Source organism: Gallinula chloropus, assembly GCF_964237585.1.
Source record: "Gallinula chloropus genome assembly, chromosome: 12".
Taxonomy (NCBI): domain Eukaryota; kingdom Metazoa; phylum Chordata; class Aves; order Gruiformes; family Rallidae; genus Gallinula; species Gallinula chloropus.
In genome coordinates this window covers 15,568,466-15,594,567 of record NC_140097.1, presented here as the reverse complement: position 1 = coordinate 15,594,567, position 26,102 = coordinate 15,568,466, and the positions used below count along the sequence as shown (strand labels likewise).

The following is a 26,102-nucleotide window of genomic DNA, read 5'->3' as shown; positions in this document are numbered from 1 at the left end:
CTGTGTTCTAACACTTGTCACTTGTCCCCTGGCTGACTTGTTGCAGTTTGTCTCTCCTTTTATTTACAGTTTATGAAGCACTGAACATGGGGATAGCTATTACTTACATCTAGGCAAGTTTGTTCTCTGCTTTTCAAAGTCACCTGTTTCTTTGTGATTTCTTAATTACCGTTCTAGCTTTATTTCAGAGGGGTGGGACATGTCTGTCCTCTTACTTGTCCTCAGACTCCAAAAAAGAAACTGAAAATACATGAGCATTAAAGTTGAGAAAGCTGTGTCTTACCAGAGGAGCAAAGATACATCTTAGGCCACTTCTCAGAGCCAGTTTAGGTTTGTCAGAGTTTACGAGGACAAACACAACTTCATTTAATTGTTTGGTTTTGTTGCCTGACCCTAAGCAAGTAAACCTGTGAGGAGCCACCCTGGCTGGTTTCAGCCTGCTCTCCTCCATCCTCTGAGAGAGTTTGCCCATGACGTGTCGCGTGGGAAGTGCTTCCAGAGAAGGGATTACAGTGTCACAGAATCCCAGACTGCATTAGGTTGGAGTAGACTTTTAAAGGCCATCAAGTCCAACCCCCCTGCAGTGAGCAGGGACATCTTTCACTAGATCAGGTTGCTCATCATGCCTGACACTGAATGTCTCCAGGGGTGGGACCTCCACCACCTCTCTGGGCAACCTGTGCCAGGGTCTCATCAGCATCAGAGTGAAGAACTTCTTCCTCATGTCTGATCTAAACCTCCCCTGCTCTAGTTTCAAACCACTGCCCCTTGCCCTATCACTACATCTTAGTTATTTGTTTATACTGTCTAAATTAAAAAAAATTCTAACATGAGTGGCTTGGGGGAAGCCGTATTTTCTTCAACCAATTTGCAAGGATTTTTTCTTCACAACAAAGAAGACACCCACCCCAAATAGTACCCTACCTCAATGTTGCAAGTGCACTGCAAAAGCAACTGTGTTTCTCACAATGGTCAGTCTCACCATGAGAATGCAAGCTATTCTGTTTTAAATTCCCAAGTAAATACATTCACAGCTCCCTCAAAACAGTAAGCAGTCATGGATTTTGTAGGTATTCTTTCAAATGTTGCTCCAGACAGCAGGTAAAGTACAGGAGCCAGAAGGTAGGTGTAAAGAGAGAGAAGTACCACTTCAGAACTTGTAATAAAGCTAAATAGAGCTGAAGCCTAATTAACATTTGCTGCGTCATCATCACTCCTCATTTATTTACATTTGGCAGCACCCAAGCTGCCTGTTAACAAGTGCAAAAGTAATTGCAAAAGGAAAATGAAGAGAGATGTTCAGCTGCTTTTTGTATTTCAAATGGAAGAGTGACTGCATCTTTTGTTTTTCTGGTGAAGGCAGTTTACTCACAAAACATCAGAACGTTTCATTGTGCTACAGTGATACATAAATAGCCATTACAGTCTAATTAAGCAGATAAATTCCATTTCCAGCTCTACAGGGCAGAATTCAATCTGGCTTCCAGTCCGTCTGTACACACAACAGGGATCTGCATGTGGATTAAGAAAACCTGGGCCTAACAGGACAGTTATTGCACATATGTCTGTAGTACATTACACACATATATATTTATGCATATTCCTTTGGACAACAGCTTAATTTGGGGCATGCAGTGCTGTTTAGAGCGCTGCACCAGTCCCTCAGTGATGGAAACTGTGAATTGCTGTATTGTAAGCCCTCCCCTTTGTCTCCAGGCTGAGGTCTTACTGCATTTTCCTTACTTATTAAAAATAGCTGGTAGTATTGTCAAATTAGTGGGATTAACCTACTTTAAAAAGGAAATTAGGTCAGTTACTATATTCATGCCTAGCCCTCAACTTTTCTATATTGTTACAACTCTCTCACGTTCTACAGAATGGGTGGCTCCCTGTGGAAAACAGATCTGCACGCAGCGGTGTGCCCCATAGCACACTTGAACACAACATGGTGGGGTTAAGGCCCAAACATCCACTCTTAGTCCCTGCTGATACAAACCTCCTGGCCAGAGAAGAAGCAGGACTCCTGAGCACTGCCAAGAGGTGCTCCCATTAGTAGGTTGGTTGTGATGGTGAAGATTCAGGTACATGAAACACACCTACACGTCAGACTTTAACACAGTTTTTTGTTATCTTCATCGAAGCACCCAGAAACACCCTTTCCAAACCCACCTTACCTGAAACAGGGACTTTGATGAAACAGCCACTGACAGAGGAAAGGACTCTGCAAGCCCCATGCTACCCATCTTCTCTGGCCGGATATCTGCGGGTGAAGGTGTAACAGCACCCTACCTGCACTAGTAGGTCTTGATAGCTACTGTGGCATCTGAAACACTGGGCACACTGGGACAGCACAGCATTTTCATGCTCTCTGCAACCGCCACTGTCTTGGGCTAGATGCTTATCTGCCACGCAGCAGTCAGAACCCAGCACACACAGGACCACGTCTCCATTTACTCCATCCCAGCTTTGAGTCCTCCTTTGCTCTCAGCCCTTTTTTTGGTACAGTTACTAAGTAAACTCTAAGTTCAGGAATCGGATCTGTTTGTTTAGACTAAGGGAGTCTTGTGCATCCCCAAACAGATCACTGATCAACCATGGCTCCCCTGTGAGCTCCAGGACACAGCTCTTAAGTTTGCTGCTTTCAGAAAAGCTTTTGGTCTACTTCCAATTTCCCCATGCCAAAGAATCCTTGTTACTCTCTTCCCAGTTAAAGGAAAAGATTGATACCTGGACACTGCTGGGAGAGAACCACCCCTCTGACATTTCTCTGATGATCCTTCCTCTCCAAACCAGTTTACCCATTCACTCACTCTGAGACGAGGCACCAAAACATTCTGCAGTTAGATGTGATTTAGAAAGCTAGCAATTTACATTTAGGGAAAACAACTGAAAGTTAACAGTCTGCCTTTTCTCTTTCCTGTCAGCTTCAAGCTGGTCTGCAACTAACAAAGAGATTGCAATTTCTGCATATTAATTACACTCTAGAAAAGAGAGACAGGAAAGTAGGACAAATCCGGGCTGCACAGAGCATTCCTTTCCCCAGCACAAGGAGCTGCCAGAATTCAACCTTCAGCATTCCTCGGGATCCATTTCTCCTTTCCATGCTTACCCACATTCACAGATACTGCTGAGAATGTCTGGAGCAGCAGGCGGCCCAAGATCACTCAAGCAACTCGAGAGCTGCTGCAGAGCCACCCCCACAGAAGAGCTACAGAAAAGCCGCAGGAATTCACAGGAGCACCCTTGGGATTCCTTTCCATGGTACAACTCAGCAATGACAGGAAGAAAACCTTTTCTGGGTTTTGGGGGTTTGTTTTGTTGTTTTTTAAAGTATCAAGAGAAGGCAGAGAATGAAGCAGACTGCAGGGTGTACAGATTCTCCCACCCCCTTGAGTTCGCTTAAAAAGTATCTAGGGGACATCAGACAACATCCTTTACAATCTTTTTCACCACCTCTGCTAAGCAACGGATGGGACACGAACATTGCCGGGGTGTCCCTGTGAACCCCACCAAGCTGGGTCTGACAACTTCTAGGTAAACTTCATTCTCTGCCCGTTTTCTAGGATCATCTCTGCAAATGAGCCAACTGAACGTTCCCAAGATGTGAAGCAGATCTGGATTTTGTAACGTGATGCTGTTGCTTCAAGATTCATTAAAAGAACCCCCTTAAAAAAAAAAAATAAGAGAGAGTAACACTAACTAGAAGCAACACGCAGACTGAAACAGCATTTATCACTCCCACTGCGACCTCAGCAGGTATTTTGTCTTTGTCAACACCACAAGCACAACTAAGAAACAGAAGCAAGTTCCAAAGACACGCAACCCAAGCCAGCTAACAGAGGTGAACAACATGACAGAGACACCAACTGCAGGATGGACAACCTAAGAATAATCAGGAATTGCAACAGCTTTACTTTTCTCTGGATCATTACATGTCAAGCAGAGCCACATCTTCCCTGTGCAATAAAGGCTCGTTTTGCATTATGTGTCATTTCCTCCTCAGAGTTTACGGGCTTCATCTCACAAATTAAATACTGACACAAAAACTTCTTCGTTTGTAGCACCATACTAGAACCCTGGTGTTTTCCTCATGGATTTATTAATGTTTATCAATATCTGAAGCATGGGATGCAGGGGGAAATGGCCAGCCCCTTTTCAGTGGTCTGTGGAGACAGGACAAGGGGCAATGGCTGCAACTTGCAGCACAGGAAGTTCCGCACCAACATGCGGAAGAACTTTTTACACAGTGAGGGTGACAGAGCCCTGGGACAGGCTGCCCAGGGAGGTGGTGGAGTCTCCTTCACTGGAGATATTCAAGACCCGCCTGGACACCTATCTGAGTGATATGTCCTAGGGAGCTGCTTTGGCAGAGGGGTTGGATCCGATGATCTCTCGAGGTCCCTTCCGACCCCTATGATTCTATGACTGGGACGTATCCCAAACACGAAGCCACAAGCTGGGAGCACGACTCCTATGCCCCCACTCTGCACGGGTGGGTGAGCAGAATGTTCACACCCCCAAGGAATGACATTTTTGGCAGAGCTCTTCGGTTACTCACCTTGTAGCAAACATTGCTCTCAGGGAAGAGAAGGTAGCAGCATCTTCTTTCAAAGCCTTCAGCTCATTCCGCAGCTTCATCATGGTCTCCGTAACCATCGCTTTCTCATTCTCATACTTGCTTTTTAGGTTGGCGAGGGCTACCTCTGCAGTCTATTGTTTGCCAAGAAGAACAGAAACGTACTCATTAACAAAACTCTTCACTAAGTGGATGGCTAAGAGACCTCTAGTCACTATTCACAGAAAACATTTACTTTGTACCAGAATGTTAAACTTCTGGTCAACTTTTCTGGTACAGATTAAATAAAATTTCATGTGTGACCACTGGTGGCAGATCAGCCCTACGGGTCCCCTGCTCCTGTTCACCACAGAGGGACATCTAGGTAGTTAGAGAACATGCATTTAGTGGCATGTGACTTCAACTACTGAAAGAAATTAAACTTTTCATACTTAACACAAAGAGCAAAGCAGTCTATTGCCTATCACGGTATTTAAATGCATTCAAGAAGCACCGGCACAGTTCTCTACCCTTACAGTGTTTTGCCTATCTTCCATTTTGGATCACCTTTAATAACCTGTGCAAAACAGCCCCCAAACCTGAAAGTATGCATATAGATCTTAAACAAAACTTTTTAAAAAGACAGCTTCAATTTGTATTACTTTAATTTAGAGGAGACAATGAAGCATGTCACCTGGTGTCCTAACGGCAGTTATTTCCTACCTGTTGCACTGCTGCTGTGTATCACATGGCACGGCCCAATCCCCCAAACCTGATTTTACCTATCACCCCTGTTATTTCAACTATGTTTTTATATCACATCCTCATTTTGGAAACCTTTTGTCTATTTTGCAATTTGAGAGAGAAGAATGCACAGAATAGTAACTTTACAGGTAACTACTAGAATCATTTCAAGTAGAAAATAAGATTTACCTTCTCATTTTAGGTGTCTTACATTAAATATAATCTGATATAATTCAGACAGGCAGAAGGATTGAAGCTACTTTAACCTTAAAAAGCTTCATGAGAAAAGCAAGAGTCAGTTAAAGCCTCAGTGCTCAGCTTGACTGTAGGACAGCTGTGTACCTCTGGTGAAACAACCTGCTTCAGCCTTGGATCGAACTAACAGCAGCAACAACAGCCCACCAAGTTGAGGGTATGGGAGCACGACCTCCATGATAAATTCTCCTGTGTGCATGGCCTAATTCCCTGACACTGCAACTTTCACACCTGTAAGACGTGGTTACCTGTTTGTTGGCCTTCAGCACAGTTCTCAGAGTTGCTATCTGCTCTCTCTTGGTGCTCAGCAGGGACTTCAATTTCAGGATTTCTTCCATGAGAGCTTCCTTGTCTTTGTCCACCACTGGGCCAAGCTCTTGAGTGGCGACACGCTGCCTGGACAGTTCGGTGGTTCTGTCCACGGCAGCTTGCAGGTGTTTGATCTGATCCCGGATTATAGCAATCAAGTTGTAAATATTCATTGGCTCCTTCCGAGGATCCGATACAGGAGATGGAAGGGATGATACTGGAGATGGGCTGCTGTCACCACTTCCATTCTCTGCCTTTCCTAGCTCTATAGTTAAGAGCCCTTTAGAAAGAAGAATGGGAGACCTTCTTCCCTTGGTCTCTGGACTACTGCGACCGCCTTTACCTTCCTTGTAGTAATCCAGCATCACTCTGTTTGGAGTTTCATTGTTGCACATGCAGACGTGGTGGTATAAATTGGCCAGCTCTTCACTGAAGGTGACTAATTCATCTTGGGCCACGCTGAGGCTGCCCTGTGTTTCTCCAGCAACATCACTGACTTTCTTCAGCTCCTTCTCCAGTCTGGCCACTTGTTCTCTATCATGCCTACTGGATTTTTCTAGTGAGGTGATCTTTTCAGTGAGAGCTTGACTCTCAGTTTCATACCTGCTCTTCTCTTCTTCATACTTAGACTCACATTCCTTGTATTTGGCCTTCAGGTTTTTAAGCTCTTCTTTTAGGTCAGTAATCTCTGCCACAGCCACTTTGTACTTGCACTCCAGGATCTCCGGCCCATTGATGTCAACTTCATAATAGTCTCCATCTTCATGGCTATCTCGGTCCTTCTCGTTGTCAAGGGCAGACTGACGTTCCTTGCTGATCTGGAGCTTCTTCATTGCATTCAAGTTTTCTGTGAGTCTGCCAACTTTCTCATGCTGCTCTGAGAGTGCCCCCCGTGTATTCTCCAGCTGCTTCTGAGATTCCTGTAGCGTTGTTAACAAGTTCATCTTTTCTCTTTCCATCTGAAATGCATGAACAGACACATCTGTGTGAAGGAAACTCTATTGCTTAAATGGTTTTATTATAAGAGACAACAAATTAGTCACGGTTCGTATGGCTACCAGAAACCAAATCACTTGCAGATTATGGAAAAGATTATTAATTTTAAAACTATGTCAAGCACAGTGTTACTCTTTCCCATCTCCACTCCAAAATGTCGGGGTTTCTTTGGGTTTTTTCCCCCCACACACTCCTTCCACAGCTGATGGTGTCTTGAAAACATCCTTTCAGCTGAAGATAAAGCTATCTTGCCAGTTATCAAGGAAATATGAGAAAGCATGCTGCTAGTCAACAGTGGAAGCTTGGAGCTTCACAAAAGACTCAGAAATACTGTGCTCTGGTGTTGGCTGAGGTAGTTTTCTTTATAGCAGCTGGTACAGTGCTGTATTCTCATCCTAAATCCAAAACAATGTTGACTACACACTGATGGTTTAGTTGTTGCTGGGTAATTGTAGTATCTATGCTAAGTGAAGAGCTTTTCAACTTGCCATGTCCTTCCAGGTGCACAAGAAGCTGGGAGAGCACAGCCAGGACAGCTGGCCAAAGAGATATTCCCCACCATATAGCATCACCATTCTCCACACAGAACTGGGGCAGCTAGCCAGGAGATGGGATTGCTGCTCAGAAATTGACTGGGCAGCAGATTGTTTTCCTTTCCTTTCCTTTCACATGTAGGGAGCAATATGCATTTGTTCATCACTTGCATGACTGTTATTACCAGTAGTGTTGTTATTCCCTTCCTTTGTTATTAAACTGCCTTTATGGTTTTTTCCATTCTCCTCCCCATCCCCTCGGGGTGTGGGAGAGGGGTGAGTGCACAGCCACGTGGTGCTCAGCCACCAGCTGGGGTTAAATGTTTCAGTACGTTGTGGTTTAAAGTTTCTCTGCTGAAAGTTCTCATTTTGAAAGAATCCAGCCTTTTTTTTCTACAAAGGCTTTTTCTTATAGAACACTTTAAAAAATGCCTGACAATATAACTTGAAAACTCTTCAGGCAACACAAGTATGTACTTTGTTCCAAACTCTCCAACTTCCCGATAGCAAAAATACACCACAGAAATGCTTGGTACTGACTGAAACTTCATAGAACCACAGATGGGTTTTGGTTGGAAGGAACCTCAAAGATCATCTAGTTCCAACCCTCAGCCACAGGCAGGGACACCCTCCTCTAGATCAGGTTGCTCAGAGCCCCATCCAACCTGGTCATCATGTTCTTCAAACTAAGTAAAGAATACAGTTGTGGTGTACAAAATTCTTTTTCATACAGATGACTGGACAATGAATTTTTAAACAAAATACATCACAACTTTCCTCCAAACACAGGACATGACTAGCTTTCTGTGCAAAACAAGCAAAAGTTTGCAACTTTTAACATCCTCAAATTCTAAATCAACTGGAGCCTTTACAAATACAGTTTGTACTGTATGGTGGCCATGCGAGATATTGAAAAGACTGAAACTGCAGTCCAAATAAACTCTAGCAGCTACCTGGAAGTACACAGATGTTCAGGAAACCCCTTTACCTGTACAAGCTGTTGTTTCAGCTTCTGGATTTCAGAAATGTTTAATTCACTCAGAAGATCAGAAACCAGACTTGGGGCTGGAGGGAAGCTTTCATTCTTCTTGGGCGTTGATGTACTATTCTTGCCGTTGCTGAGCTTGCTGAGGCAGTTTTGTTCAAACCCATTCATGATTTCATCGTTATTGGGCTCTGTGGCTTCATCGCTGAACTTCAGTCCATCCAAAGAGATATTCAGGTGGCTGTTGTACATGGAGTCGTTGATGTTCATGTAGTGAGAGAGCTCCTTACGAAGATTGTTCTTCTGCTCCCGTTCTGTCTTCAGCGTCTCTAAGGCCTCCTCAAGCTGGCGTTCAGAGATCTCCTTCAGCCGTATGGCATCTTCTAGCTGGCTGTTGAGAAATTCTGTTTCCTCTTCAAGCCTTTTGATTTCATGTTTCAGGCCTTCAAACTCCACCTGGAGGTAGACAAATGGAGGGGGGAAAACACACCCTAATGAAAATGCTGGCCTGCAGGGCACCAAGGAATTTTACTCGTGAGTGCTTGATTTCACTAAATAGGGTGAGACTAGAATATTTTTTAACTTCTGGAGCCTAGTTTTGGCACTATCAACTGTCATCACTGCTTACATTAACTTACTTTCACTGAGGCCTGGACTGAAATTTCTAAGCAAACTGTCAAATGAGCTGATCTATCCCAGCTGGATTAAGACAGGTGTTTTACAGAGGTATCATAAAACAGGCTTTTCAAGCACATTACACAACCCCCTTCTCTGTCTGATTAACAAATTCCCCCACAAATTCAAGCTCAACATTTCCAAAGCCCCACACAGTAAAGCTATGCTTCTGACACTGCTGTGCTGCTGCTACATTGTGCCACTGGCCTTAACACTCTCACAGATAAACATTTTATTTTTGTCATCATCATTTCAGCACATCTGGAGCGCACTAGGATTCAGACTCTACACTTCAGACTCGGCTGCTACATGAAATCTGATGGCACACTTTAAGCGTTGATCTGTAAAACTGCAGATCAAACCTCTCTTGGACTGAAAATACAAACACCAACCATTAGTGTAACAGTTGTACTCCTTATGGGGGGCAAGGGGGAGCCTAAAGAATCCCTTTTCCTTACCTTGAGAGAAAGGAAACCATACAACATGATATATGATCCTATTTATTCTTGCCAACTGCTACAGAAGATGTAGATGCCAACATACAGCAATCTGGTTGTGCTGACACACACCCGATTTAAAAACCAAGAACTATTTACATTAATTCAGCTTCCCAAATTAAGCCTGGGAAAACTTGATGACAATTTCCAGTTATGTCAATGGGATAATTAAAGCTTAATGAAATTCATCAAGTAGAATTAGGACATTAAAATAAATTAAATAATTCATTACCATGAAAAAAAATAGCTCTTGGTTCAATATATATGTCCAGTGAGCTCAGACACTGAACACTGCAGTCTATTTTCAGAGGTGCCAGAACACTAATAATTACCAGCAACTGACAACATCTGAGGCTCAACTCAGCTCAGTCCAGACTGACCACATTCTTGAACACAGATAGCTATTTTAGAATGTGAACATGGAGCTGGGAACGTTCACTTGCTCCCTTGAATACAATGTAGGGGACAAAAAAAGCTAAAAAGCAAAAGCAGAGAACTACATAGCTTGGGTTTTACCAGAGCACTATCTCTTCCAGTCTGCGTCCACAGTGTAATAGCTCCTTCATCACTATCGCGTGATGTCAGGGCACCCAAAAGAGTGTAATTAGACCAAGTATATTCAGGTCAGAACAGGTCCAACCTGGAACCCTCCTTTTGGGCATATCACCAAGGCCAGAGAGAAAAACACTGATTTCATTCATCTCCAGGTGGAACTCCTTATCAATGTTTATCAATGTTATCCCCCAAAAAGGGGTTCCAGAAATGAAATGCACTTCGTATGGCAGTTTTCATTCAGAACACTGAAGAAGATCTGAGCAAATCCCAATAAGCTTTTGCTATGTGGCGACTACAACAGATGGTCTTCTTCAAGAGCTTTTATTTCAGGAATATTGTTATCATTTTCTCAATTGAACCCAGAGCTTTGTTTATACAGTGAGACTAACAGGTACCTGAAGAATAAAAACAGCAAGTCCCCAAGTGATGGATGAAGCGAACTGTGCCAAAGACCACATCTAACCTAATTACCTCAGCAAATAACAACTCAGGAAAATTCTTATGTTGTTCCAAAACCACAGTTTTCAAAGATTCTGAAAATAGCTGGAACTGTGCAATTAAACATGACTTCTCAGATGAGCAGTCAGATAGGTCTGACAGCATCAAGCTACTACACAGTCCATGTTTGATGGCTTAACAAAAGGAGCTAGAAGAGTATGGAACTGGAAAGATAATGTAAGCATTAAGCAGCAATAAAAACATGTTCAGAAATGCACCCAGTTACAGACACTATAAGAGGAGGATGGGTGGATAGGTGGATGGATAGGAGTGCAAAGAGACACTGAAAAGCTGGTATTGCAGAGACTAAACCAAGTCACAAAGACTGGTAGCGACATCACTTCTATCAGAGAAAGCAATGGAAGCAGTTGGAGATCAAATTAGAAGCAGTAAGTCTTAGGACTTTAAGAGGATTTAAACATTTTTGGACAACTCCTAGCATTAAAAGATAGAGCTTATAGTCTCAAAAGCAGCACAAACATAGAAAATAAGTGGTTGGATGTTCAAATGAGACAGAACCATGCTGTAACACAGGATTCAACTGGTGCTACCAAAGCAATGCTCCCTATTTTGTAAAAAACTTGCCTGATTTTGCTTCAGGACAGACACTTGTTTCTGGAGACAGATGTTTTCCTCTTCCAGCTCAGTGTAGTCTTGCAGCAAACGTGCTTCTCGGAATTTATATTCCTTGATATCATCTCGCAGACGGGCCCTTTGGATCTCCACATTCTGATTGACCTGAAAAAACAAACCCAACACAAAAAGGATGGTGACTTGGTTGGTTGCAGTTAAATTTCAGAGTCTTGCCTTTCCTTATGTGCAATTAGATACTATTCAAACAGAAACTCTTCCCCCCTCCTGAAATGAAATTACAGAAAATCAAGTAATTTACACAATAATTATGTTTTGTTTTCCATTTCTCTTATAAATTCTCACCCTTGACTCAAATAAAAGTTAACAAGCAAGCAGAGAAGGCAGCATCACATCCATGGTGTGTCATTGGTTGTAACCAACTGACGAGAGTTTTCCAGACCATAAGTCAATGCCTGAATCTGTTAGTGCTTGAACACGAAGGGCCTTTTCACAAGAGAAAAACAGATCTGGATGATTACTCCAGATGTTCATATATTTGTTGCTGTTTTTCAACAGACCTTTTCTTTATGCCCTTTCCTTTATGCCCAGTGCAAGACTTTGGAAATATGTTCTAAAGAATGCCTTTTGAGAAAGCTACTGATTTAAAGCTCAAACAAAATCCAAGACAGCAGGTAGAAAGAAACAGCAAGTGCAGTTGGCTTATAAAATGTTCCCTCCCCCCAGCCCAAGATTTATGCAAGAACTTGAGAGAGACTTTAAAAAAAAAAAAAATCACCACCATTACTGTTTCAAGACAGGTAAAAAGCAAAACCCAATATATTGGAGTAGTAAAAGATCTTTAGATCTTTTGAGAATATACACAGGCACTTAAATAAATTGAGCTAGTGCAAACACAGCTATGTGAATGGCTCACTGTGCGTAGCTCTGCTGTTTTCCAGCATTATTTTCCTTCAAGCAGCATCTTTAGATACTTTAATTAAAACAAAGTTAAAAGGATAAAACAACCCCCCCCCCCCCCAAAAAAATCTTCTAAAGTTAGCACAAACAGCTTTGGAGAAAGGCAAATAGGCAATATAGCTGCCTAAAAATAGTATCCAAATATTTCAGGAGCCATAACTATGAAGTGACAAGATGTTTTTTCATAAATAGGCTCCAAAACATGAACTCATCAAAGAGGCAGCCTACCAATTCAGGTAGTTTGTTTATGGCATCTTATTTCTGTTTTCATCTCTTCAGCAGCCTAGCCAAGACATCCCCTGGTACACAAACTCAGTTTCCCTTAGAGTTCACTTCTGGTTAGAAACAAGAATATTGGAATAAAACACGGTCTCAGTCCTCATGAGCCTGCAGCAGGAATACGCAGAAGTAACGCAACAGGTAGCAACAGGCACCTACAAAAAGTTGAGGGATAAAGGATATGTTTGCAGCAGGAGCACATGCCAAGGATTAAATCAGGCATGTTCAAACTCAGAATCACCTACAATTGTTAAGTCTATAATATAAATTATAGCTCCCTCACATGTCAGGTAGAGATGAGACTGTATAAACTTGTCTGCTTATTTTTAGCAATGAAGAGCACTACTTCCCAGCACACTGAGAAGCTAAAATAAACACTGAGTTCTGAAAACAGATGCTACAGAGCAACAGTGCAATGCAAATGCAAAGTTGCTATATCCCCTATTCCATGCCAGAGCAACACTGGCTCTACCTCTGCACAAACCCAGGGCCACAGAAGGATGCACTGCAGGCAGATGAAGGCTACAGGCCGACATCAATTCACATCTTCACAACTGCAGTGAAGACCTCTTGCCTTTGGCAGAAAGAGCCTCCAACCAGATAATCCAAACTGTTTCACAGTAAACTGCAGAAGGTTCTTGCATCAAACTGAGTTCCACACAAATTAGGAGATCTTATCTCCAATTTTCCCCGTTCCCGAATAAGTGAAATGCAAGGGAAGACCTCCCACAAAGCTACTGGCGAGCTTCTCTTCCCACCATTCAGGTTGCTTTGCCCCTCTTCCTCCCCAAATGATCTAATCTTTGCATTAGAGATGGAGAAATGACTGGAGCTGGTCTTTTTTGGAGAAAGAATGGTTACTCTCCAATCCTGCCTGTTTAATTCAGAGCAACAGTAAGAGCTTGTTATTTCACATGCATGTTTTATTGTGCTCTCTCTAACATGAGAAAAATCATTCCATTTCAATGTGTACAGGAAGGCCAGATTTAAAAATAGCTCCCTTGTTTCCTGACTGGGGAAGGAAGATATAACAAAGATTTACTGGCTGTTTAACAAGCTGTGCAGTTGGTTTGCTCTTAGCATTTTCTTGTCAAATCAATGTGCGTGCTCACAGGCTGCAAGGTTAAATTGGGTACCACCCTACCTCACACAACTGACCAACAGACGGATTTTTTCCACAGCAAAGGACTGCATCCTTCCTGGATCAGGTTTTCTTATTGCCATAAAGAAAGCGGCGTTCACATATTTGAAGACAGACACATGTACACAGCACATGTTCTCACATGTTTTACACCTCCTCAATGCATAGAGAACTCATTCTATGGATGAGTAGAAATGTTTCTGTGACTCTTGTTCCTTTGGGGGGCTTAGTGGCTTCCTCCCTCCTCCTCAGCCCTGGGTAACCCCTGAGCACAGGGAGAGAAGGGAGAGTTGGACCACAGGAAGATGCCTGGTTGGGCTCTTTTATTAAGTATCAGCATGAAAACTGGGAAGATTCTTCCTCAGACACTTGGCACCTTCTTCAGCACTTTGTTTTTCTGAACACTGCTTTCATACTCACAGTTGTCACTCCAGCCTCAAAGCTACATTGTCTGAGGACACCAAGAACTCAAAATATGGATTATAATGTATTTCTATGCACAAATTAGAAATTTCAAGTTAATCACTAGGTATTAACACAACTAACCAGTTACATCTGTAGCAGTTCCAAGTTGTGTGTATGATTCACAGCTGCCCATCTGATTTTAACTACTTCCTTTGCACATGTGAGGACTGGGGTCCTGAGGCAAAGTACCACATAACTGTGTAATTAACAGCTAGAATACTAAATACTTCTAGAACAGAGCCAAATGAGGATTGCATAAGAAACCAAAAATAATCTTCCCCTAGATCAAGTTACAGACTCTTTAGTTACAGATATAGAGCAAACCAGTACTATTTGGCAAGGGGAAAAAAGATTTAAAGTTCCATTAATTCCCATTATTCACTATCCATGAACAAAAGGTTTGGAAACCTGTACTTTCACCACTGCAAAGACCTGTGTGACAAGGCTGTTCAGAGTCCCTGGGTTTGTGGGTGGAGAAGCAGAGCGGCACCTCCTGGTGATGCCCTTCTCTGCCTCATCTTCCTCAGATGCTGCAGCACAGACACAAGGCCATGCCTGGCACTGCCACAGGCCATCGGAGGCAGTGGCAGCAGCATGGTGCCTTCACAGAAACAAACACATCAACAATGCAGGAGAAGCTGGGAGGACTGGAATGAGCCTTGTGATCAGAAGCCGGGGGCACCATTAATTCTCTCAGATCAAAGGACAACTTTTTAAGTCCATCCAAACCAACCCATTTTAAGCCTGGAGTAAGTCAGTTACTGTTAATGGCCTTGTTTCTACACAGTGATGTCATCACTGACAGGCCCAAGCCATTCTGGAGCTCCAAGAGCAGAGGAGAGGACCCAACTCCCAACTGCACTGCTTCTTCAGACTTGGGCTCCGCACCTCAGCTCCAGCCCACCCACACCTGACAACAGCATTATGTACAGTGCTGTGTGACACTGTCAGTGCCCCCTTCTTCACCAAACCGCTTGCTAAGGGTGGTTTAGCTGCGTTCCAAACCTCAGATCCAAATGCTTGGCTGCATCCCATGTCCTTCACCACCACAAAGAAAACGCTGAACCCTCCCAAGACCTGTGATAAACTTTTGGGTAGCTGTCATCTTTCAGGAAGGCCCACGGAGCTAAGCCCAGCTCCCAGGGTTGTAACCACCCAGCACGTCCCCACACACCCACCACAAAGACGGGCAATGCTCTGTGGCAGCCTCGCTTGCTGCGGCACCCAGGCAGCTGCACGCCGGCTGCCTCAGCCAATGGGTCCCACGGGGTTTCTGTGTGCTGTGCTCATGTTTACAGATGCCAGTGGAACATGCTTGAGGTTGTTTCTAACAAACCGCCCTCAAGCTGAAAGGGGAAGGAAGAAGAGAGCTCAGTTGCTGAGCCGATAGTCCTCTGCATTCAAGGTTTGCCCATCATCCCCGGTTTGGGAAGGTACAGGGACGTCAAGTGCACTAGTCAAGGAGCACTTTTGTTGTTGTTACTTTTAACATCCTTCTGTTAATCAGTGATAATTACTGCCACTTCAGTGCCACCAGAGAACTACTCTATGCTATGCTCTGTGCAGTCCAAAACCGGTCTCACTCCACTGTTCTATCCCTTTGCAAACCCACGTGAAGTTACGTCTCATCAGCAATGTCCACAAACCACATACTTTCAATAATCCTACATACAAGTTTTTCTTACTAATTAAAACCCGCCCTCCTCTGACAAGGTCTGTTGGAGGCTCATTTATGTTCTTACTCATATTCCTTACTCTTAATATTAAAGGCCTATTTTAAAGTTTCCATCAGCCATTTCTAGCAGTGACAGCTCTTTGGGGCAGATTTAACACTGCCAAACTGTGGCAGCAGTCCCGGAGCAAGTGGATTGGGACTTCAGCACCAGGTACCATAAATATCCCAGACTAAAAATAATTTCCAATTAAAACAGTACTGACAAAATGTCAAAATTAGTACAGCTATCAAAGATTAGGAGTCTCCTACTGACTTAATTTGGCCATACCTAATTTATATGTAAAACACGAGATGAAAGCTTTGGCTAAATTTATACTCCCAGCATTAGCAGCCTACTTTCATAAGGTGCCCCACCTCCTGGATGTGGAAAATGCTTAGTTTACACCACCCAATCCTACTGAGATACAATCATCTCTAAACTGCTGGCTTAGAGCTTCATCACTACTTCAAACAATTTTAACAAACTCCCAAAGGAGCTGCCTGTCTAAACTAATGATCCTGACAATGCCATTTTGTAAGTGCCTGAAGTGTATGAAACACTTTGCTTACATTTAGGTGATGGAAGTGGTATTTCTTTATAGAAAAACCCTCGGGATACATGAAAATCCTGAAATATTTAAAAATATCATATGGGAGCCTCACAGAGGCTTGATTAAAAGAACACAGATTTTCTTCCCTTGACAGGCATGGTATTCCTTTGGGAGTACAGCAGAGGCAAGCAGATGTCTGCCAGCTCCCAAGGAGTAGAGGGCCGTGGTACAGGTCATGGAGTGATGCCCGTGCCCAGCGCAGCTCAGAGAAGCATCTGTCCCTCAACCAGTTTGGGAGCTGACAAACACAGGAGCGCTCATCAGCTGTAGGAAACCAATCTGGGGACAGATGCAGTTAGGCATTGTACTGTGATTCTGGAGAAAAAAACCCATCTTAACTCTTCTTCCTGAGCAAGGTCTGCCAACGGCACAGTCCTATCAGTCTTGGCTCACACAAACAGCCAACTTCAGGCAGCGTCTTCACTGGTTCAGCTGCAGGAACAGCTCCCACAACTGGTCTGGTCAGCCTCTCGCAGAGCTCATGCTGCCAAGCCAGGATCACTCAGCAACCCAACTCAAACTGCTGTTTCCTAATGTTACAGCAGCACTCCCTAGCAGTGTTTCACACAGAACACGCTGACTTGCACATGAACCACATGAATTGCAAGTGTTTCTAATGCAATTTTTTTTAATGAAGTTGTTGTGAGTAACTTGCATTAAACTAGGCGTAGAACCGCTGCTGAGAGAAAAGGCTCAGGTGAAGAGGGGTGGAAAGCAAGAACAGAGTAGAGGGATGTCAGCAATGGCTTCACCCCAGCTGTTGTGTATCACAGCCTGTGTTTCCCTCTTCCAAGAGACAAATGGTAGGTTACCACAGGAGCAAGACCCCAGGAGCACAGATTGTCTTTCAGCAGCCTTGTTTACCACTTAGCAGGACAGACTTCAACAACTTTCTGATGACTTGACACAATTACTTCATATATATCATGACTAAATGATGAAATCTCCTTCCCTTTTTGCAGCTGTACGTCAGACAGCGAGTTACATCTCTAGCTTGCATTCTGCACAAACAGATGTGTGAACACAGCAATTGGATCTTTGTCAAACAATGACTAAATGCTGTTTCCAAAGACTTGTCTCTCAACTGTAAAAGCGGCTTTCAAAAGCCAGTCCCAACACTGGGTGAGCTGTCCTGAACATACTTAGGCCACAGCAGCCTCTTCCTTACAGGATACACTTTGGATGGAGCAGCTGAGCTCTGCACACAGGATATGGAACACTGAAGACATATACCAGTAATTAGCAAGAGACTGCTCTGTTCGCAGCCACTCACGCTCAAAGCACACGCTCTGTGCCTGTTACAAGGCCACTGACCTATATTTCCATAAAGCAAAGAAAAAAGAAAAGAAAAAAGAAAAGCACAATCTTTGTCCATATAAGAGTACCACACCGCCTTCTGTCTAATAAAAATAAGAGAGTATTTTCCCCAAGAACTGTTGGGATAAATCACACTAAAATTATGCTGCATAAAAATCTACATGTAGGCAAAACTGGTGGCAGCAAACGAGAAGAGTCCATTGTCATGAAAAAGCTATGTTCACTGACCCCATGCTAGTTTCTCCTCCCACAAGAGCTTTTGTCTGAGTTTCTCTGAACTCAAATTGAGGGTGAGACATTGTGAAGTTCAAAGAGCTTTGCTAAAATAACAACCAGAGCCTACACTGACATCATCAAGACACAAGGAGGACAAGTCACCATTCTAGATTCTGCATTTTAGGCAAAATACCATGACAAGGCAGCATCCGATTCCTGAACTCAGCTGTCAGTGCTGACACCACTGTTTGTACTGCCAGTTAGCCGTAAGTTGTCCCAACACACACTGCTCCTAGAGCTGCTGATTATTTTCATGCTGCCCACACAACCATACACCATGGAGTCCCTTAGCGAGTCTTGAAAACCAGATCCACCACAGTTACTGATCAGGTTGAAAACATTCATCTTTTCAACCTCTGCAGCAACGGAGGGTCCAGATATGCCAGGTAAGAAAAACAAAGATACCTCTCTGGCATTCAGACCTCAGCTACCCCACAGGGTAACAGGTTGGACTTCACTCCACATGTTGCTTCAACACCTGGTTCCCCTGTTCAGTACTTGCCCTTCAGCTCTGACTGCATCAGGAACAGACCAGGCCAGTGCCAGCCTGACACACAGAGTACAGGGAGCTCTGCCCAGTGAAATGCCAACTGACCAGGGTTCCTCTCACCTGCGCAACATGTAGAAGAGCAGACACCTCCCTTTGGGCAATCAAATGCTATAAAGGAGCAGGAGTTAAGGAGTTCGTTACATTCACTAGTGAAATAAAGGGAGAGAATACTCATCAATGTCACTAAAAAAATCCAGATCCCTTCCTTTACCTGCAGATAATCCAGCACACATTTATGGGGAGCTGGGGCAAGAGACTTGACACATAGCACTGTTATTTCTGATCTACAGGCACAACCCCTCGCTGCCTCTTTGTGTTTCTGCCCAAACAATGTTTTGTCACAAGCCACATTCTTAAAACATTTCATGTGTGGCCTGAAAGCAAATCTCAGGGTGCAGCTCTGAGTCCGGTTATCAGCACAGAACTACCTATGGAACAATGGAATTTGTTCCCCCAAGCCTGCTGCAGTACTGCTTTGAGCCGTTCTGCAGTACATGCTCTCTACTATTTAAAGAAGACAAACACAAAACAAAAAGAACTACAAACCACACAAAAACTTCCTAATCCAACCCAAACAAGTCTTGCTTGGATAGACCACCTACTTTATTAGCAGCGGTACCCAGCATAGGTGAAACCAAGCAACCCCCCCTTTCACCTCCAGCATCTTAAAAATCACACTACAGGCAAAGCAGGAGGTTTCTCTCAGCATGGCAGGGCAACAAGTCTCTGTAATTAGCAATTTACAAAGTAACTTCAAGCCATTGTTTCACTGGCTAGAGCACTCCCAGCTATTCTTTCAATATTGATTTCACATCTGTTAAAGCTTACAGCTTGCTTTCTCTTCCTCCACTGCTCATGCTAGTCTGAAACCCTGGGCAGGGCAGAGGTTGTAAGGAAGGTTGTGAGGAGGTAAAACTATTCCTGCAGCACCACCAGGCACCCAGCAATTCAACTGTAACAGAACAATGCAAAGATCCCTTGGCAAGCATGCTGCAGGGTTAATGCCCAAACAATGGTGCATTGTGGCATCTCAACTGCTAATTTAAACCTTGAGAATCATATTTAGACTTTCATAACGTCAGGGGAAAAAAGAGTTTAATATTGCTTTCAATCTGAAACTTGAAAATGCACAGAGTTCCTGTGTAGGCTTTCAATGCCCCCATTTCCAGTATTAATTCATTTTTGGGCCCTGGGTCTCTAGGCAGCAGCCATTACAGCACATGAAACACTGTTGTTAACATCCTCCCTCTGAATGTATCAGTGCACAGCAACAATAGAGAAATCAGGAGCAGATGCCTCCTTGAATGCACACAATGCACATCACCCGAATTTCCACACCAATTCATCCTCTCTGGAGTGGATTTTTATTATGCTTCACAGGGTTAGGAACGCCACACAGCACTTCCTTCCTGTGAGCACACACAGCTCCCGGCATGCTTTTCAAAGCTGGGTTTTTTTTTTTTTTTAAAAAAAGGAAACCGTCAGTTTAAAAAAAAAAAAAAATCAGCTTCAATGCAAATAAGGAGGTGGGAAGAAAAGAGCTGCCATCTGCAGCCCTGCACAGTGTGCTGAGCCAGCAGGCAGCAGCTCTCAGGCGGTTACAATCACCTCTGAGCTTCCTGCTCTGGACCAAAGACAGGTTGGTTGGGTTTTTTGCAAAATAAAGCGACACTATTCACACTGTGACCCTTCTAATTTCTTCAGCACATTAGAGGACATAAAATCCAGTCCTGTGCAGTACATTCCATGGGCTCAGTAGCTTCAAGGCAGGCTTGTCAGCTGCTTTGCTTTTAGAAATGATGCTTTGCCAATCCGCAGGCAGCCACTTGTGTACCTGGAGCGTGATTAGCAGTTGATTTCCAGCCACACTGCTCACTTCTTTCAGCATACTTCAGCATTATTTAAATGTGCCCCTGTTGGCTGCTTCCACAAACCAGCACTGTATCAACGAATCTTCTATATGCTGCAGTAGGGTGCTATTTGAGTGGTACTCCTGGGCCCAAAAGGGACCTAAAAATCCACAGGTAATCAGCTCCGCAAAAGACTTTGTCCTCAAGAGGGTTTTCCACTGGAAGTTAAAGAGTTGCCATGGGACCCCTGAGCAAGGCGAAATGGGAAAGAACCATCTCCATCCTGTTACAGTGAACACTGTGTCACACCGCTGCTTTACTCCCAAATTCAGGGCTGATGAACACCTCCGTTTCTACAAGCTTACAGGGGGAAAAATGTGCAAACGCACCTACCCGGACTGTGCAGTTGGTCTACCTGCCTCCACCTCTGCCTCTCCAGCTCCCTCTGGATTGCAGCAGCAGTCATACCAGCAGCCAGGCACTGCACTGCGTACACAAGGCTGGAGCACGTAGCCGCCTGTTACACAGACTTCTAGCAAAGCTCACCATATTCTAAAATAAAGAGATTACTTTCTTTGCTTAACTCCTTAAAACATAAGGAGCCTGTTCCTTGCTCTTCATCAACATCCTACCACAACCCTCTAGTTCTGAACTCCGTACCTCCCAGAGGCAAAGTTTACAGAAAAGCCTTCACTGACACCGTCATTCAGCGCAGTCAAAACTCTTACACTGACAAACTCTAAGCAACCAACTGTACCACCAACTTTCAGAGCTTTTCCGCTTCCTTCACTCCAATTAATACAAGTATTATCACTGTTTAGGTTTGCAAGGCAAGGTGGGTTTTTTGGGGGCCTGCAGGGGTGGCTTCTCCAAGAAGCTGCTAGAAGTTTCCCTTAGGTCCATCAGAGCCAACATCAGCCAGCTCAAGGATGAACCCAATACTGATCACGGCCAAGCCCACCAGTGATGGTCATAGCACCTCTGTGATAACATATTTAAGGGGAAAAAATAAAACTTTGCAAGTGGCAGCTTTTTGCCAACAGAGAAAGGAGTGAGATGTGAGACAATTTTCAGACCCCAAGGTTAATGAAGAAGGGGTGGGGAGAAGGAAGTGGTCCAGGTGCCAGAGCAGAGATTCCCCTGCAGCTCGTGGAAGATGACGATGGGGAGCAAAGATTCCACCTGCAGCCTGTGGAGGACCCCATAGTGGAGCTGGTGGAGACACCTGAAGGATGCTGTGACCCAGTGGGAAGCCCACACTAGAGAATAAATCTCTAAGCTGTTCACCTACATATGCAGCGTTACAGACCAGGCAGTGCTCACAATGGGGAAGGTGGTTTACTCTACACCATTGCAACTGTGGACAGAAGTAAATGTTCTATGAGTCTATTTTTGCTATATGATTAACATTACTTCAAGTTTCTTTCAACCTTTGCAATATATCCAGAAATATAAAAGCAAGAATGTTGAGAATTTCATGATTCCACTGCATTAAAAGTGTATATCCCCCTTTATCCATGTATTTAAAGAGGGAAGAAAGATCCTCCTGATTTGATACAGGACAGACTACATGAATTTCACATCTACAACACACTGTAATTAACTACTTGAACACACTTTTGGCTGCTCACCAGCAGTGCACAGCCCATAATTTAGAGCATAATAAAAAAAATTGTTTTCATTTAGTCTCTGCTATCATAAAACCCATGCCTTCTTTAAGCATGGCTCCCGAGGCAGTTTTAGAGAATGCAAAACATAGAGTGTCCTTTTCCATGGCTGCAGGGGAGGTCTGTTGTGCCTTTCCCTGTATGGCTTACCGGGGCATTCCAGAGGGAGAAACAGGAGGCAGCACAAAGGACTGTTCAGCATCTTAGCTATAAATCCTAGTGGGAAAGAGCAGTGTGGTCATAACTTGAGGAATACGCTTCCTTCACTGAGATGTTAAGGAAACCTGGAGGACTTCAACAATCCAACTGCTGCGTACTTACAGAAGAACTGTCAGCCATCACACTGAGCAGACAGGGTCATGTCCGAAACAAATTAATGGCCTACCATGGTGAAACATAAAGGCTTTAAAAACATAAAGGCTTCCTAGCAATTGAAGCAGTCAAATGTTGTGAAAAGACCATGTCCCGGGCTTCCCAGCAGTGTCTCTCGCACCTCTGTTCATGTATTTCAACTGCAAGGCTCAGAAAGCATCCGTAATCCTGCTGTATCCCAGGATGGAGAGATGACCATGAGCAACTCCATTACTGCATGCCTAAGGCAGTCATGGTCAACACAGCCAATTGATGCAGCTCATCTTATGTCTCCACTGACCACAGATCAGCTTCCACCTGAAGCTGTCCTAAGCAGTGTGATGGCAATTTCTGTGTGTCCTTCAGTAAGGCTTTCAGCCACCCACAACCAGAAACCAAGGCCTTGGTCTCTAGTGAGGAATAAAGATGCTGGGTGATATTTTAGGTTTATTACAGAATCACAGAGCCCCAGATTGGTGTGGGTGAGAAGGGCCATCAAAGCACACCCAAGTGCCACCCCTGCCATGGGCAGGGACACCCTGCACTAGCTGTGGGTGCCCAACCTGGCCTCAAACCCTGTCAGGGATCCAGGAGCAGCCCAAGCTTCTCTGGCGACCCTGTGCCAGGGCCTCCCCACCCTCACAGGGAAGGATTTCTGCTTCACATCTCCCATCTGCCCTCCTGCAGCTTAAAGCCATTCCCCTTGGCCCATCAGTCCCTGCTCCTGGCATCAGACCATCACTAGCTTTCCTGAAGCCCCTTGAGGGACTGGAAGGGGCTCAGAGGTCTCCCTGGAGCTCTCTCTTCTCCAGGCTGAACCATCCCAACTCCTTCAGCGTGTCTCCAGAGTAGAGGTGCTCCAGCCCTCTGACCATTTTCATGGCCTCCTCTGGACTTGCTTCAGCAGCTCAATCTCTTTCTTGTCCTGAGGACCCCTGTGCCAGGTGAAGTACTCCAGATAGGGTATTCTGAGAGTATAGATGAACCTATCAGGTTCTTACAGCTTATCCAGCTGTGAAATTAGTTAAGGAAATTGTCTGCATGAGGATTGTTGAGTCACTTGATAGTCTAGAAAAACACACTCATGACCACTCCTCTGATGTGGAGCAGAAGAATAGGATGAAGGAATAAAACTGATGGATCTTATAGCCATTTTCATGCTGGGTATTCTTGTTGTCTAAGGCTAAAATACAAACAAAAATACCACCAAAAAACCCCACACAGGATAAACAATTGTGTGACAGACCTAAAAATCTCCATGTTATCAACAGAAAAAAAAGGAATGAGTCCCCTGTGCACAGCAGGGCCAGGTAACAGCACTATGGTGATTACTCTTCAGACTGACACCTACTTGACAAAGCCTATCCACCATCACGCAGAACAAGAAACTTTCTTCAGAATGAATCTCAGAAAAACAGCTTCCACTTTGTAGCCTTGGAGGAATGAAATTACTTCTATGCTGCTGGTAGCAAGTTTTAAAAACCAGCAAGTTATTTAGTACAGATTATACTGCACCGTGTCACATCAGCTCTTTTTCTTAAGTAACACATACAGCACACTCATTAAGCTGTCCTTCCTCCTGTAGTTTACATAATCAGAACACCTTTGACTTTCCTGGGAAAGAACTGCTCATTTCTTTTTCATCTTCTCTGTATTGGGCACAGCTGCCTCATGACTTCACAGCCAAAGCACCCTACGAAATCTGTTTTCGTGCCACTAAAACACAAGAGAAATGAAAGAAGATTAAAAAGGAATGGCAATTAGCAATTACTCAGGAGCAATTACTCCTTGGAGTACACCTTTGGAGCTGCTGAGCTAGCTAATGACAGCAGCAGAACTCCTAATCCGTAACCGCCCTGTTGGCCTGTCTGAACAGGCCGGAGTTGGATAATTCAACAGAAAGCATCAAAACCACGTGTGTCTCCTGCAGCAGCTCCAGGTGTACCAAACATCACTCCTCCTGCCAAAACCAATCCCCCATTTCTAGGCAAGCATCCCGAGAAGACACAGAAGGAGTGACAGCATCCTAAACACATGGTCCTGAATGCCTTCTGATTGATGTGGGTCAACATCTGGTTTCAACCCACCACCACCACTACACTACAAGTAGCATCTCAGGAGGAACTGCTCCCAGATGCGCTCAACCATCTTCCTCATGCCACAATGAAGGGCTGAAGAGACTATTTCAAAAAAGCCCCAGTGACAGTAAAACCCTGTATCCTATCAACCCTGACAAGCAAGTCTCCCACAAACATAAAGCAGAGATTCAGACTCAGTTGATTTCCTGACTTTTTTTAAAACTTCCTTTTAGTTTTGACAGGAGGCAGCCTCTGCCCAGCCAGTAGACACACAATCAAGTGTTTTCCACATCCTTCCTCTTATGTAGATCAAATGCTTCCATTGCAACCACTCTGAAAAGCTTCTGTTCCATGAGACATCTTCCAAGTTTGTTGTCTCCATAGGAAATGCCACTGGACTTCCAAAAGTCACGCCATAAAGACTAGATCTGCCTGCAAACATTCTCCACAAGAGAAAGAAAAGCCACAATAGTTTTTCTTTCATCAGCAGTCAGAAAAAATTAAGCAAGGAATTTCCCCTGTGTCTCTGTGGTACAGAGCAGTGGATGGTATCCCATCTTCATCTGTTCTTCACAGCACCGAGTTTTTTGGGACCAACAGCAAGACAAAACTTTCAGCATGAGGCAGGGTAAAGCTAAGCACAGCAAGAGGGACTGAGGAAAACTCGGCTGTTCATCTTGTGTACAAGCTTACAATGGTCACAATATGTTCTCCTTGATTTCTCTTGCACGATGCTTTCAAATTAAATTCCCTCTACAAACAGGAGGCCTATGCTATTAGTTCTGCATCATAGGAGGCCTGTTTATATCCATCTGTCTGTTTACACTTACCTGGACAGCAACTGGTGAAACAGCAACTATATGAACCTCTGCCCCTTTCTGATCCATCATATGGGAGAAAAGACAAGTCTGTGAGGATGGTCACGCTGACCTGGCTTTTTTGTGGGCCAGGAGAAGGCTGGTATCTCTGCCCCACCGCTCCCTACCTGTAACTGTAAGGCAATTCAAACCTAAACACAATACACAAATGGGCATCTGCAGAGGAAAGGAATCCCAAACCACACTTGGACAGCTGCCCCAGATGTCTCTGGTTTCATGTCATTTCATATGCTCCTCTTCACCCCATCATAGTGAAAAAGCAGCAAAGAGTTAAACTAAAAAAGGCAGGGAGATAAATGCACTGAGATAACAGAAAGTGACAGGCAGAGAAATCCCTGACTGCAAGGTTCCAGTTATTTATCACGTCAGGTTTTGATTTTTAATTTTATGTAACATCTTCCCCAGTTCAGCAGAAGGAAAAAAACCCTTAAAAACAAATCTTCCGAAGCAGCCTGGGGCTGGCTGCTTGCGCAAGAGGGCTGTGGGTGAGCTGGAAGGACAAAGCAGAAGGAAAAGCCTTGCAGACTGGCAGCTCATCTGAGGATGGTACGCAGGAAAATGCAGCTCTAAGCAAAGGTGGCTGAAATGTGGCAGTACCCAGAAGGAAGAAATGGCCTCCAGCAGCAGTGACAAAGAGAACTGGACCAAGATCTGCTGAGCTACACGCTTTGAGCAGCGCCTGGGACCCACTACAGGCACAACGCTGCCCCTGGGGTGGGGAGCTCCTCTTTAAAGCTGTTCTAAAAGGTTGGGAAAGACAGAGAAGAGCTCT

At 44.2% G+C, this 26,102-nt stretch overlaps 1 protein-coding gene across 2 annotated transcripts in view; it reads right to left on the bottom strand.

Annotated features, from left to right (window-relative positions):
- BICD2 (BICD cargo adaptor 2) overlaps positions 1-26,102 on the bottom strand; it is a gene marked incomplete at both ends in the record, with an annotated part of 82,993 nt that overhangs the window by 8,858 nt on the left and 48,033 nt on the right. For both annotated transcript variants that reach the window (XM_084269419.1, XM_084269418.1), the window contains 4 exons: positions 4,559-4,710; positions 5,803-6,822; positions 8,381-8,833; positions 11,188-11,340. In XM_084269419.1, coding sequence (XP_084125545.1) covers positions 4,559-4,710; positions 5,803-6,822; positions 8,381-8,833; positions 11,188-11,340 — 1,778 coding nt within the window. The remainder of the gene's footprint in view (positions 1-4,558; positions 4,711-5,802; positions 6,823-8,380; positions 8,834-11,187; positions 11,341-26,102) is intronic.